General features: G+C 45.9%; 1 protein-coding gene across 1 annotated transcript in view; it reads left to right on the top strand.

Annotated features, from left to right (window-relative positions):
- The window catches only part of LOC102568094 (aryl hydrocarbon receptor), a 94328-nt gene that overhangs the window by 55192 nt on the left and 23746 nt on the right, over positions 1-15390 (top strand). Inside the window, exon 4 of the mRNA XM_006261671.4 lies at positions 13019-13108. Coding sequence (XP_006261733.4) covers positions 13019-13108 — 90 coding nt within the window. The remainder of the gene's footprint in view (positions 1-13018; positions 13109-15390) is intronic.

Below are 15390 nucleotides of genomic sequence, written 5' to 3'. Positions count from 1 at the left end.
TGGATCTGGTATGGGCCAAAGGGGATGATCTGATGAGTGACCTGAGAATCAAAGGGAAGCTGGGAGAGTGATCACAAGTTGATCACTTCCTCTATCCATCGCAAATCTAGCAAATCATTCGGCACTGCAGAAATCCTTGATTTTAGGAAAGCTGATTTCCATAAGCTCAGGAAGCTGGTTGCTGAGGCCCCGAGAAACTAGGATCTAACAGTGAGGGGAGTCCATGATGAGTGATTACTCCTTAAGGATGCAATCCTTGAAGCACAAGGGAAGTCTATCCAGCCCCTGAGAAAGGTAGCAAAAGGGCTGGGGGACCCCTGTGGCTAAATAGAGGACTTTTGGACCTCTTGTATCTGAAAAGAGAAGCCTACAAGGGTTGGAAGTCGGGTAACATCATCAAGGGGGATTATTCAGCACTGGCCCGCACCTGCAGGGAGCAAATTAGGAAAGCCAAGGCTGAAACTGAACTCAAATTGGCTACGGAAATGAAGGACAGCAAAAAGTCCTTCTTCAGATATGTGGGTAGTCAGAAGAAAAACAAGGGCAAGATTGGACCCTTGATAAACTAAGTGAGGCAGCTGACAACCGAAATTCAGGAAAAAGCTAATCTTCTTAATGATTACTTTGCGTCGGTCTTCCACCAGCCCAGGGCCTGCCTAACAAGATGCGCAATTGCCAGGGCATGGGCAAATGCACATCCATCATTGGTGAAGATCTCGTGAGGGGACACCCACAAATCAGGTGGCCTGGATAGAATGCATCCAAGAGTGCTAAGAGAACTGGCAGACATCATAGCACAGCCATTGGCAAAGATATTTGAGAACTCATGGTGCTTGGGTGAGGTTCCTGAGGATTGGAAGAGGGCTAATGTGGTGCTCGTCTTCAAGAAAGGGACTAAGGAAGATCCAGGGGACAGCAGGGCAATCAGTTTGACCTCAATCCCTGGAAATCTATTGGAAAAAAATCATCAAAGAAACCATTATCAACAGGCTGATGGAATGCAACATCCTAAAGGATAGCCAACACTGCTTTGTTGCGGGTAGGTCTTGCCTGACCAACCTAATTTCCTTCTATGACTAGGTGATGCATCACCTAGACAGAGGAGAAGAGGTTGGCATCATCTCCTTGGACTTCAAAACAGCCTTTGACTTGGTCTCCCATTAAGTCCTCATGATTAAACTGGGGAACTGCGGCCTTGACATCCTCACTGTCTGATGGCTTGGGAACTGGCTCTGTGGTTAGATCCAGAGAGTGATAGTTGATAGAACCATAGCTACCAGTAGCCCCCCACACTGAAGCAATCTCATGCCCCAGCCTTGTGGGTCAGCATCTGCATGTGTAATGCTGTGAACAAAAAAACTCTACAGCAGGGTAGTACTTGTATTTGCAGTTTATTAGTTTACTGTGACCTAGTAGGACTGCACATGTAGATGCTGAGACATTTACTGCAGAGCTACCTAGTCAGCTCTTCAGCAAACGTCTCGTAGCCCAGGTTCTGTGTATGCTACTTTTCGTCTTGGTGGAGACCAGTGAAAACACCCCTTACCCCCAATGTCCTTCGTATGGGCAGCTCTGACCGTCTCTCCCACCATAGCCTAGGGGGCATTCTTGGGGCAAGGTAAGAGCATTCACCATACTGTGGGCTCTCAGCTGTGGAGCTTGCTGCTAATTGAAATGTTGGAGGCAGACTTTCACCATTATTCTTATTCAGCTTTTTCCCTGCGTGTGGATGTCGTGAGTTTTATCTGAGGGCTACTGTCCTGGCTGCCTACTCCTCTGGATGTGATCTTTACAAAAGTGGAAAGGAGGCTAAATGGTAGATAGGTGATATAGTTATGAGCATGGTTAAAGCAAACTCTCCACTGCTAAAAAGACATCAAATGGGACATAGCCTTGCTTTAACACTAGATATTTAACCTGTCAACACTGCTACTACAATCAACACCCCCCCCACAATGAACACATCAGAATACATGGATCTTACACATGCCTTTCCTAAAACATGATACACCTGACCTAATGCACCGAATGCCCTCATGGCACCTTCATGCATGGGTGAAATTGAACAGCAACTACACATCAGAAAGAATTCTGATGCAAAAAAAATACAAAGGACAGAGACTCGCATGCATCAGTAGGAGCACATTTTTTCACAGAACAACCGTTTTCTTTCTGACTTTTTTATGAACAAATTGGAGAAATGTAGGCTAGACAAAATTGCTGTAAGGTAGACAGCTGGCTTAATAGCTGCAAGCAAAGGTTAATTATAGATGGATCTACATCAGAATAGCAGGAGGTTTAGGGTGTAGTCCCACAGGGGTCCATCCTGGGCCCAGTGCTGTTCAACACGTTTATTAAACAATTTGGATGATGGCATAGAAAGCTTCTTGAGCAAAGTTGCAGATGACATGAAACTGGGAAGATTTGCAAACATATTGGAGAACAGGAACACAATTCAGAGGGATCTCAACAGATTCCAAAGCTGGGCTAGAGCTAACCAAATGAAGTGCAGTGCTTACAAATGCAAGGTGCTGCACCCCCAGAGGAATAATTTAAACTACTAATACAAAATGTGTGACACCTGGCTGGATGGCAGCCCTATGGAAAAGGACTTGGGAGTCTTGGTAGGTCACAGGCTCAATATAAGTCTGCAGCATGATGCAGCTGCATAAAAGGCAAATGCGGGTTTGGGATGCATCAAAGGAAGCATCAGGTACAAGACACAGGAGGTGATAGTGCCTCTACTTGGCACTGATTAGGCCACATCTACAGTATTATGTGCAGTTTTGGGCTTCACATTTTAAAAAGGACATGGAAAAATTGGAGAGGATCCAGAGGTAGGTGACAAAAATGATAAAGGGCTTGGAAAGCAAGTCATATGAGGAAAGGTTGACAAAAATAGACATGTACAGCTTGCAGAAAAAGTGCTTAAGAAGGGACATGCTAGCAGCCCTCAAATACTTGAAGCGCTGCTATAAACAAGGGAAAACACCCTTTCTCTCTTGTTGCAGAGAGTAGGACATGGATCAGTGGCCTGAAGTGGCAGCAAAGTAAGTTTAGATTGGATTTCTGGAAAAACTTCTTCACTGTTAAGAGCAATGAGGTAATGGAATAGACTGTCTAAGGAAGTTGTGGGCTCTCTGTTACTGGTGATGTTCAAGAAAAGGTTGAACAACCACCGGTCCGGGATGATCTAGGCGTAGCTATGTCACTGTTCTGCTATGGGTATTTTCCATGCTTATGGGCTTTGCTGGTTGTTGCATGGATGAGACCAGGAGGGAATTCCCCACCTCCTCCACCTCTTCCCCTTGCTGCTACAATTGTCAGGATTTTTTTTTTAAAGCTTTCATAGATTCATAGATGTTAGGGTTGGAAGGGACCTCAATAGATCATCGAGTCCAACCCCCTGCACAAGCAGGAAAGAGTGCTGGGTCTAGATGACCCCAGCTAGATACTCATCTAACCTCCTCTTGAAGACCCCCAGGGTAGGGGAGAGCACCACCTCCCTTGGGAGCCTGTTCCAGACCTTGGCCACTCGAACTGTGAAGTAGTTCTTCCTAATGTCCAATCTAAATCTGCTCTCTGCTAGCTTGTGGCCATTGTTTCTTGTAACCCCCGGGGGCACCTTGGTGAATAAATACTCACCAATTCCCTTCTGTGCCCCCATGATGAACTTATAGGTAGCCACAAGGTTGCCTCTCAACCTTCTCTTGCAGAGGCTGAAAAGGTCCAGTTTCTCTAGTCTCTCCTCATAGGGCTTGGTCTGCAGGCCCTTGACCATACGAGTGGCCCTTCTCTGGACCCTTTCCAGGTTATCCGCATCCTTCTTGAAGTGTGGCGCCCAGAATTGCACGCAGTACTCCAACTGCGGTCTGACCAGTGCCCAATAGAGGGGAAGTATCACCTCCTTGGACCTATTCATCATGCATCTGCTCGTGCACGATAAAGTGCCATTGGCTTTTTTGATGGTGTGGAGCCTGCGCCTCGCTCCGCCTGGCCTATCGGGGTGTTGCCCCTCCCCTCAACTCGCCTGCCACGACTTGGATGTACTCAATTACCTTCAGAGGGGTCTACAGTGGAGATCTTTATCCTGGGTGGGGCCTCCCGATAGACGGTGTTACTCACGGTTATCGGACGCAGTGATCCACGGGGCTCCGCCTCCCCTACACCCCGTCCATACGCCAACCGCTGGGCGATGCGTTCCAGATGTTGCCAGGCCCAGTATGATGGCCTCTGACCGGTTCCCCGGTTCCCGGTCGCCCTCCCTTCTGCTGGGAGGGGTTCCTCCTTTCTCCTCTCTTACAGATAATACTCCTTCGAATCAGGGGGAGCTGGTGGGTGCTCCCCCTGGTTCCAGCCCCCTCCTGGGGCCTCCGCTGTCTCCCCTTTCCTCCCGTCCTCAGAGCGTTCCCCTGCCTCCTGGGCGTCTGCCGCTTCAGGATGCAGAGAGAGTGCCTCGGCGTGCACTCTCTGACTGCCTTTCGCTTTGCTGTTTGCGAAAGGCTTCCAGCTCTTGCCTAAGCTGCCTGCTTGAGACCCGCAGGCGGGGTCCTCTCCGCTCCGTGCGAGAGCCTGTAGCACGGGCAGCACACCCGTACTCTCTCTCCCTGGCTCTCCTCCCCTCCCTGTCCTGCCGGCGTTTTTAAACCTTCCCGCAGCGGCTGCTCCGGCCGCTGGGATTGGCTCAGCTGTTCGCCGCACGGGGAACAGCTGTTGCCAGAGCCGGCATAATGGCGGCTCGCACGGCTGTAGCTGCGGATGCGGCTCTTCCTCCCGCTGCTCCTCAGCCGGTACGTATGCCCTTCTGGGGGCTTGCTCTCGGGATCTGGGGTCTGTGGGTCCCCTCTTCTCTCCCTCACTAGCCTGTGGGGGCACTTCGCTGCCACAGATGGCTTCGTCACACTGCCGACTCATGTTCATCTTGGAGTCCGCTAGGACTCCAAGATCCCTTTCCACCTCTGTGCCACCCAGCAGGTCATTCCCTAGGCTGTAGGTGTGCTGGACATTTTTCCTCCCTAGGTGCAGCACTTTGCATTTCTCCTTGTTGAACTGCATTCTGTTGTTTTCTGCCCACTTGTCCAACTTATCCAGGTCTGCCTGCAGCTGTTCCCTGCCCTCCGGCATGTCCACATCTCCCCATAGCTTTGTGTCATCTGCAAACTTGGACAGAGTATGTTTCACTCCCTCGTCCAAGTCACTGATGAAGACATTAAAGAGTATTGGTCCAAGGACCGAGCCCTGCAGGACCCCACTGCCCACACCCTTCCAGGTCAAGACCGACCCATCCACCACGACTCTCTGGGTGCGACCCTTTATCCAATTCGCCACCCACAGGACTGTGTAGTCATCCACGTCACAGCCTCTTAACTTGTTCACCAGTATGGGGTGGGATACCGTATCGAAGGCCTTCCTGAAGTCTAAGTATACGACATCCACCCCTCCTCCTGTGTCCAGGCATTTCGTAACCTGGTCATAGAAAGAGACTAGATTGGTCAGGCACGATCTGCCCGCCACAAACCCGTGCTGGTTTCCCCTCAGCATAATTTGCCCTGCTGGGCTCTCACAAATGTGAGCCTTGATAATTTTTTCAAAGACTTTACCAAGGATGGAGGTGAGACTGACTGGCCTATAGTTGCCTGGGTCCTCCTTCCTCCCCTTTTTGAAAATGGGGACCACGTTAGCCCTTTTCCAGTCCTCCGGGACTTGGCCCGTGCGCCACGAGCATTCGAATATTCCCGCCAGTGGCTCTGCAACGATGTCGGCCAGTGCCTTCAGCACCCTCAGATGGAGCTCATCCGGGCCTGCCGACTTAAAGGCATCCAGTTCTTCCAAGTGACTCTGCACCATCTCAGGATCTACGCATGGAAGTCTGGCGCCTTGCTGCTGCCTCTCTACAACCCCAGTGAGAGACTTGTCATGTCCCTCGCTTAGGAACACTGAGGCAAAGAACTCGTTGAGGAGTTCAGCCTTGTCCCCCCTGTCTGTCACCAATTGTTTCTGCCCATTTAGCAGGGGTCCTATTCCTCCCTGGGGCTTCCTTTTACTCCCTATATATCTAAAAAACAATTTCTTGTTGTCCTTTACTTGGGTTGCCATCCTCAGCTCCATGGTAGCTTTGGCCCACCTAACTGCCTCCCTACAAGCACGAGCAGAAGAGGTATATTCGTCTTTAGTGATCTCACCTTGTTTCCACTTTTTATGTGCTCCCCTTTTGGCCCTTAGGCTGCCCTGGATTTCTCTGGTCAGCCATGGAAGCCTCCTGGCCCCTTTCCGTCTTTTGCCTCGCTTGGGGATTGTCTTGCTTTTCTTCAAAGGCATTTGGTTTTTGGCTGAAGGGCCTTGCATCTCTGCTCAGGGTGAGGCTGCTCACCATGTTTCGAGTTGGGAAGGAATTTTATTCCGTTGTCAAATTGGTGTGGATTATTGGGGTTTTTTCATTCATCTGTAGCAAGGGGCACAGCCCTCTTTCTGGGAATCTCTTGAACATATTTTAACAACCCTTGCAACAGCAAGATCTGGCTGCTGTGGTCCCTTTGTTTTACATGTCGCAGATTAGGGTGTTGCGTCTTGTGTTGTCAGAGTTAGCTATGTAATTTTGCTAAGAGGTTAGACAGCGGATTTGTATAGGATAGTTTGGATAGAGATAATCCTGCCTTGGTCATGAGGTTGGACTAGATGACCTCTTGAGGTCCCTTCCAGTTCTACGTCTCTATGATTCTATGACCTCACTAACCTTGTGCCCAAGAGAAATCTATCCGACACCTTTGAAAGGCAAGATGGCTGGACACTAGGAGCCAAGGACTGAACACCAATATTAATTTTAGGACATATTTTAATCTACCTGATTCCTGAAATTCTTCCAACATGCTGTAAGTGATAATGACCCTTCTCCCTCAAGACAGATATTGATTTCCCAGTAATCAAGCTTCTTTTCTTCTGCTAAATGTTTGTATGCTACACCTAGGAATTTCTGCCCTCTCCAATTTCATAGCTTTACCCATTATTCTTTGCAATTGCTGTGCTTCTGTTCTTCTTTGGAACTAATGAAGAATGTTTTGCATTCAAAAGCTTATCTAACATTATCCTCACCATGGTCCAGTAAAAGACATCACCTAAAAAAAAAACCTCCTTGACTCTTGTAAAACATATACAACATTAACAAATGTGAAACAGCCATCTGTCAGACTACACTTACCTTTTCTTCAGTCCTTTCTCGGACTTTGGTCAATAATGATTTGCTTAAGTAAAGAAAATGGATACAATCTAAAAAGGATTACAACCCTTAGGACTTAACAGCTCATTTTATTTGCCATGGGTTAAGGTTTAGAGCTTGTTAAAATGCATCACACCTGGCAAACTATAGAATAAGCAGACCAAGAAGTTCAAAAAGTGACAGAAAACTAAAATCTCCTAATTCCATGCTGTTCAGACAAAACAGGTCTACATTTAGAAGCATATATAGTAGAAACAATTATATCCTTTTTGGGTCAAGTTCCAGTCAACTGTTTATAGTTTGTAAGGGGGAAAGTAGATGGAATTGACTGGTTAGCCTGGGTTCTGTGTTATTCCCGGTCCTCATCTTTTAGCTTCTATAATGAATTTGATTATTTAAAGATATGTTCCTTGGTTAAATTTCCATCCCAAATTGTAGTTATGCATTGCCATTATTCATTCTCAGCTGTTACTCATTGCTGTCCTTACTGCTGGTAAGTCCATTAATGCACTGGTTTTGCATAGTCATTTGCTTAAGTCACCCAAGTCTTTGGGTACCATGATGGATTAGAAAATTTCTTAAGGAGAGTAATCATGAAAAAAGTTACCCAATCTATTGTCTTCACCGGAGGCAAGATCAATTGTACCTAAAATAACTATATCTACTATATGTACTAATAGATTTCATAGACATTAGGGCTGGAAGGGACCTCGGAAGATCATCGAGTCCAGCCCCCTGCCCAAAGGGCAGAAAGTCAGCTGGGGTCATAGGATCCCAGCAAGATAAGCATCCAGTTTCATCTTGAAGGTGTTCAATGTAGGCGCTTGAGCCACCTCCGGTGGCAGGCTGTTCCAGACCTTGGGGGCTCGGACAGTAAAGAAATTCTTCCTTATGTCCAGCCTAAAACGATCTTGAAGTAGTTTGTGACCATTTGACCTCGTCATCCCTTGGAGCGCTCTGGTGAACAAACGTTCCCCCAGATACTGGTGGTCACCGCTGATAAACTTGTAGATGGCCATCAGATCACCCCTGAGCCTGCGCTTTTCCAGGCTAAAGAGCCCCAGGGCTCTCAGCCTGTCATCGTAGGGTGTGCTTCCCTGACCCCTGATCATGCGCGTGGCTCTTCTCTGGACTCTCTCAAGCTTCTCCACATCCTTTTTGAATTGTGGAGCCCAAAACTGGACGCAGTACTCCAGCTGCGGCCTCACTAAGGCCGAGTACAGGGGGAGAATGACGTCCCGGGATTTGCTTGAGAAGCATCTATGGATGCAAGCCAGCGTTTTGGTCGCTTTACTAGCCGCAGCATCGCATTGCAGGCTCATGTTCATCTTGTGGTCAATGATGACCCCCAAGTCTCTTTCTTCCATAGTGCTAACCAACATAGCACTGCCGAGCCTATAAGGATGCTTCGGGTTTTTTTTCCCAAGGTGGAGAACCTTGCATTTATCAGCGTTGAACACCATCAGATTCTCATCCGCCCACTTGCTGAGCCTGTCCAGGTGAGCCTGGATCACCCGCCTGTCTTCTGGTGTGGAAGCTTTGCCCCAAAGGTTGGTGTCATCGGCGAACTTGGCCAGTCTGCTTTGGACTCCAGTGTCCACATCATTAATGAAGATGTTGAACAGTATGGGTCCAAGGACAGAACCTTGATCATGCTTTCTCAGTCTTTGCTTTACAGAACAAGCACAGCCAAATTGAAACTTAATGAGACCTTCTGTCCTGTAGGTACTTACAGAATGATATCCTGGAGCAGGGCTGTCCCACTTCGGTATGGCCAGGGTCACCACTGTGCAGGCCTCACAGGCAGTGCTCAGACCCCCACCGCCTGCAGCACAAGCTGAACATGAGCTTCCAGTTGGATGACCCCATCATGGAATAGAGCATAAGGGCTTAGTCCTTCGCTCCTTGTTTGGGTCAAACTCTGACTTCCTGAAAATTTTCTCAGTAATGGAATATAGGATCATAGCCCAAAGTTCACCACATATTTCACTGGGTGGTTTGAGTGACAGTGTTGAGAATACTGTCTTCTGAGAAGTAGGTATATAGGAGATCCAGAGACCCACCGAAGCCTCTTTACAAACCTCTCAGGAATGCAGCAGGTGGTGTGTGTACTGTAAAGTGAGAATACATTGAAACAGGCTTGTACACCAGAAAACAGAACAGCCTGAATCAGCCTGACAGTCACCAAAAACGTGCACGTAACTGACCCAAATTGTTAGTTGTAACGTAGACAGAAATGCGGAGAATGAGAAGCATTCTGTAGATTAACTCTTATCTCTGCTTGTAGCTGACCTCAATTATTTGGTAGGTCCTTTAGCACATCTGAACTCCACAGCTTGTCTTTTTATGAGAAATCCACCCATTCATGCAAGACAGCCAAAAAGCTGCTTTAAATTATATCAACAGTAATGTTCCCCTCCAGAACTGCTGTGTTGGTCCTGGATCTCACAACACTCCAACCAGGCTCTGGATGCTGGGAAGTTGAGTAGGTGTGCTTTAGAGCCAGCTATGCCAGTTTAACACCACTCTGGCATTTCCCTATGATTGATGCAGGAGAACCCCAGCTGCCCCTTTTAGAGTATTACAAAGCAGCTAAGTGGAGAGCTTCTAAAGATCTGGTTCACGGGATGCACTTTCAAGCCTGATTTACAGTTTCTACTGGTTAAGAACCAACTTCAGTATTCTGCACTGAACAAATTACACTCTTCTGCTGCTACTTATGGACTCTCATGTTGGAGAGCATTAGTTCCAGGTAACTGTAGGGAAGAGGAATTGAGAGAGAGCTCAGCTTTTCTTGCTGTCCCACCTTGACTTGGTTCTATCTGTACAGTAGGAGGAAATGGCAGTGCCTAGGAAGCTGTTTGGGGGAGCTATTTGGAGGGGGAGATAAAGTTACTGGGATATCCAGCAGGTTTCTGTTCATCTCTCTGCCCCTAATAGTTTTCTACAGTACAGGTAAAAGTAAGTTTCAGTTCATTGCTGTTCCAGCAACTTATTTTTGCAGTTGGGTATGTCTGTCTCATCTAGGCATGTGAATCAAAGTAACATCAAATGGAATAACAGGTACTTTGGATGGAAGTCCTTTGTGGCTCTTTGTCTAGCCCTTTGCTGTTTTCTCTGCGTGCCATATTTGTAGGTCACCTCACCTGCTTACATGGTTATAACTACCAACTTTATGGTGGTGACTCCTCAAGCCCTGACACTTCTCCCTTTGCCCATGCTCATATCTCAGCTTGTTACTCTGATACCTGCTCCTGCATTTCCTGCTGTGGTAACTAATATGAAAATGTCCTAAAGAGATGTCTTTTTTTACTATCCCAAACTGCCTTCTCTCCTTCAGCCACCTTTCTCTAGTTTACTATAATATTTCCAATAGTTTGCCTTTTTTCCCTGTCTTGGTTGACTGGCCCTCCTTAGCACTCTGAGTACTGTGATTACCTCTTCTGTAGCCTCCCTGACTATCCCTCACGACTTTGTCCCTGCCTGTTTATCCACACCCGTCTCTTATGTCATGAACATTTAAAGAGCTGAAGCTCCTGACTCTGCCTGTGATATCTACTTTTCTTGCTGTCCTCTGCCGCATACACCTTCCCACTATCTGCTGTACCACCATGTGTGCCTGTGTGACCACCTTCCCCAAATTGATAAAGCCAGCATCCTGCAAATCCCACCTTGGATCCATTCTGACTGCTGTACCCTCAGCAATTGCTGCATCTGGCAGGGGCCCAGTGGAAATAGTTTATGTCATTAATTTCTAGTTTACTTAAATTGCTAAAAATTGATCAAAGTCTGCATATTGTGGCATGTAGCTGATCTCCATAACCTCATGTCCTTGCCACCATTGTTTTTGGTCCACTTGCCTTCTGGGATTTTCAGAAATGCTTCTTTCTTTTCAGGTGTCCAGATTGTAACTGTATTGGTCTAGAGGAAAAGGCAATCAGGACTTGTAGTAGAGATGATATCTTTTATTAAACCAACAAGATTTTTGCAAAAAGAATTCTTTAATTGCAAACTTTCGGATGCAAACACCCTTCATTAGACATTGGAGAAAAGATTGTAAAAGTTCTCCTGGGTAGAAATGAAAGTTTATAGATTCATAGACATTAGGGCTGGAAGGGACCTCGGAAGATCATCGAGTCCAGCCCCCTGCCCAAGGGGCAGGAAGTCAGCTGCGGTCATAGGATCCCAGCAAGATAAGCATCCAAATTTCTCTTGAAGGCGTTCAATGTGGATGCTTGAACCACCTCTGGCAGGCTATTCCAGACTTTGGGGGCTCGGACAGTAAAGAAATTCTTCTTTAAGTCCAGCCTGAAACGGTCTTGCTGGAGTTTATAACCGTTCAACTTTGTCATCCCTTGGGGTGCTCTGGTGAACAATTGTTCCCCTAGATCCTGATGAGCACCCCTGATAAACTTATAGGTGACCACCAGATTGCCCCTAGCCTGTGCTTTTCCAGGCTAAAGAGCCCCATAGCTCTCAGCCTGTTGTCATAAGGTCTGTTTTCCTGACCTCTGATCATGCGTGTGGCTCTTCTCTGGACTCTCTCAAGCTTCTCCACATCCTTTTTGAATTGTGGAGCCCAAAATTGGATGCAGTACTCCAGCTGCAGCCTCACCAAGGCCAAGTACAAGGGGAGAATGACGTCCCAGGATTTGCTTGAGAAGCATCTATGGATGTAAGCCAGCGATTTGCTCACTTTACTAGCCACAGCATCACATTGAAGTCTCATGTTCATCTTGTGGTCAGTCATGACCCCCAAGTCCTTTTCATCTGTAGTGCTAGCTGGTGTAGCACTGCTGAGCTTATAAGGATGCTGCAGGTTTTTCCTCCCAAGGTGGAGAACCTTGCATTTTTCAATGTTAAACACCATCAGGTTCTCATCCGCCCATTTCCTGAGCCTGTCAAGGTCAGCCTGGATTGCCCTCCTGTCCTCGGGCGTGGATGCTTTACCCCAGACTTTGATATCGTCAGCGAACTTGGCCAGTCCTCTTCTGACTCCAATGTCCACATCATTAATGAAGATGTTGAACAATACAGGTCCAAGAACAGAGCCTTGGGGGACCACAGTGATTGACTTCTGTTAACCACCACCTTCTGGGTCTGACCACGGACCCAATTCCCCAGCCAGTGGATCATGGTGGCCCCTTGGCCGCAGTTGGCCAGTTTTGCCAAGAGGTGATAATGGGATACCAGATCGAAGGCTTTTTTGAAGTCAAGATATATGACATCAGTCTCCTCTCCCTTGTCCAGGTGATGGGTCACCTGGTCGAAGAAGGAAATGCGATTGGTCAAACAAGACCTACCCGCAACAAACCCATGCTGGGTATCCCTCAGGATATTGCCGTCAGCTAGTCTGTTAAGGATGGCCTCTTGGATAATCTTTTCCAAGACCTTGCCCAGGACAGAGGTCATATTTCATAGGATTTCACAGAGGAGTCAATAGATGGAAAACTCCTCTGGGCAGTCAGTTCATAGCCCTTTCTCTTTCTCTTCGGGCTGTTTGGCCTTGATTCCAAATTCTAATTCCTTTCATCACCAACAGTATATTTTCTGATCATGCCTTCTTCAACTCTAAGTACTGAGGTTTCCCATCCTTGCCTTGCCACCCTATTGTATTGAATATAGCAGTGACAGGGCTTTACATGGTAGCTGATGAACCATTAGCTGACTAGCAGATGTCTTTGGGTGGTCTGATATCAAAATGGAATTACATCTATAGTCTTCCGTTGATTTTATCAAATGGAAATGGGTTTTTTGGTTGAGATTTGAAGTCTGGTTCTCATGCTGTCTCTTTCTGTTTTATAGGCTCTGAATGGTTTTGTGCTGGTGGTGACATCAGAAGGACTGATATTTTATTCCTCACAGACAATTCAAGACTATCTTGGATTCCATCAGGTTAGTGCCATGTTCTCTGCATTTTTAGCTTGGTATTTGTTTGGCCTGTGGCTTTTTCTTCATTTTTGCTGATTAAAAGTACCATATGACTTGGGAAAGAGCAGACATTTATTTGTGTTCTTTGAGGAGTTCAAAGCTAATGGATTGGAGAATCCTTTCAAAACAGAACCTGACACAGCTTGATCAGATGTTTGTTTCACAGATATATGTATGGCTTCTCTGATCTGAGGACAGAGGAAGGAGAAGATTGCCATTGACTCTAGAAATGATGAGCAAAGCCAAGAGGCAGATTTGAGTTCCTATCCACAGTGAATGGGACAAAATATGTTCTCTTGCAGCCATATCGAACTCTGCTGAAGTCAGTGGCATTGCAGTGGATTTACGCTGGTGCCCAAAGCAGAGATTTACGTTGGAGGGTTAGTTGGTTATGCCTCTGCTATGCTGACACAAAAATAACACTACCTCATTGAGATTTGTTACTGTTAGGAACTACAGTATTAAAAATAACAGGGATTGGGACCATAATGCATGAAGCCCACTTCCCTCTCAGAATATATTTGTTTGTTAATTCCAGGCATGAGATGACATTAATGCACTGAGCAGAGAAAAGGAAAACTATGTTACAATTAGAAAGGATTCTGACATGGCCCTTTGCCCCAGCCTCATTAGGGACCGTGCAACAGAGCTGGTCCAAAAGAAGTGGTCAAAAATATCTTTGGATGCAATGGGACACTGAAAAAGCTAAAACATGTTTAGTTTTCCACAACTGAAATACAAAATATCCTTGCTAGCAATTGAAAACAATAACAAAAAGAGTAAGTTTTTTGTTACCAAAACAAAAAACATCCTGTTAGTTGTTGGATTTCAGATTTATAATGAAAAATTTAGCAAAAACAGTTAATATTTTTGTGGCAAATAAATTGCATTTCCTTATACATGCTGCACCACCTGGAAGACACCTTGACTGGTACCATGTCTAAGATGGAACTATTATACTTGACATAACATTTTAATAGCCCAGTACCATTCTCACAGTGTTACTTGCTCTCAAGCAGTCAATCTCTTATCACCTGATATTCCTCATACATGCAAGTAATCTGGTCATGTATCAGGGATAGTAATATTTTGAAGTCACTCAGAGATGGTCTTTAGTTAATTGTAACTTAAATGTATTTCCACAAAGAATATTGATTTCATTGTTGATTCCATTGGTAGGAGAGAGGATTAATCTTAATCGCAAGTAAATAATTCCTTTGTGCCAGAACATATCTGGGCACATTTTAGAGTGGTTTCTCTTTCACTTCATGTCACATTATCTGAGTGTCGGCATACATCAATTGATTTAGGCTTACAATATCCTTGGGAAGGAGATGAATGCTATTATCTCCATTTCCCAGGACAGAAACTGAGGCAGAGAAGCAATTTATTTAATTGAGAATTGGACACCTAAATAACTGAGGATTTCATCCCTGAAGTAACTTGTACAGGGTCACATAGGAAGTCTATACCAGAGCCAGCAATTGAGCCTTGATCTTGAGTCCTTTTTGCCCACTCCAAAGTTTTTACCCTAAAACCATCCATTCATCCATCCTTTGCAATACTAATAGGCTGCAGTAAGCAGAAAACGTGTACAAGATGTTGCTGTTCTACAAATTCACAATCATTTATGCCACATGGGCGATGAAACTGAGTTTTTATAAAAGTTTGGAAACATTAATGACTGTGGAGAGCTAAATTTTTTTCAAATTTGGTCACTGTATTTTGCATTTTCCTGGGGTTTGAGCTTCAAAAGAGGTGTGAGGAGTCATACAGCTACAATGGCATGGAAGCTGTGCACACATGCTACCTTGCTCCATCTTTTTTTTTTTTAACCAGAGCTTGAAGCCCTGTTAATTAAAAGCTGTGCAGATGCACAGCTAGAGTTGGGAAGTCTAGTGTCTGGAGTTTTTACAGGCCTTGGGTGTCTCAAGGAACTCATGTTGCTCAAATGCTAGTTTTTATAAAAATTGTATTGTGCAGCATTTTGGGTCAAAATACCACTACCAGTCACTTTTTAGGCTTTTGATACCTCAGACCTTCTCTGGATGACGTGATGTGAAACTTCGTGTCTGAAATGGAATAATTCACCTTTTTAGCTATCATTCTAGCTGTGGGAGGGGGAATGAGAAGCGAAGATCCATTGGAAAGGATACTGAGAAAATACTTCTGCCTGCACCTTACATTTAAAAACACAGGGGGGATGAGTCTTCCTTGAACTGCTGCATTTAAAGGGATGAGAGCTC

This window comes from Alligator mississippiensis, chromosome 4 (assembly GCF_030867095.1).
Source record: "Alligator mississippiensis isolate rAllMis1 chromosome 4, rAllMis1, whole genome shotgun sequence".
Classification (NCBI taxonomy): Eukaryota; Metazoa; Chordata; order Crocodylia; family Alligatoridae; genus Alligator; species Alligator mississippiensis.
The sequence above is the reverse complement of the archived record's forward strand: the minus strand, read 5'-3'. Positions and strand labels throughout refer to the sequence as shown.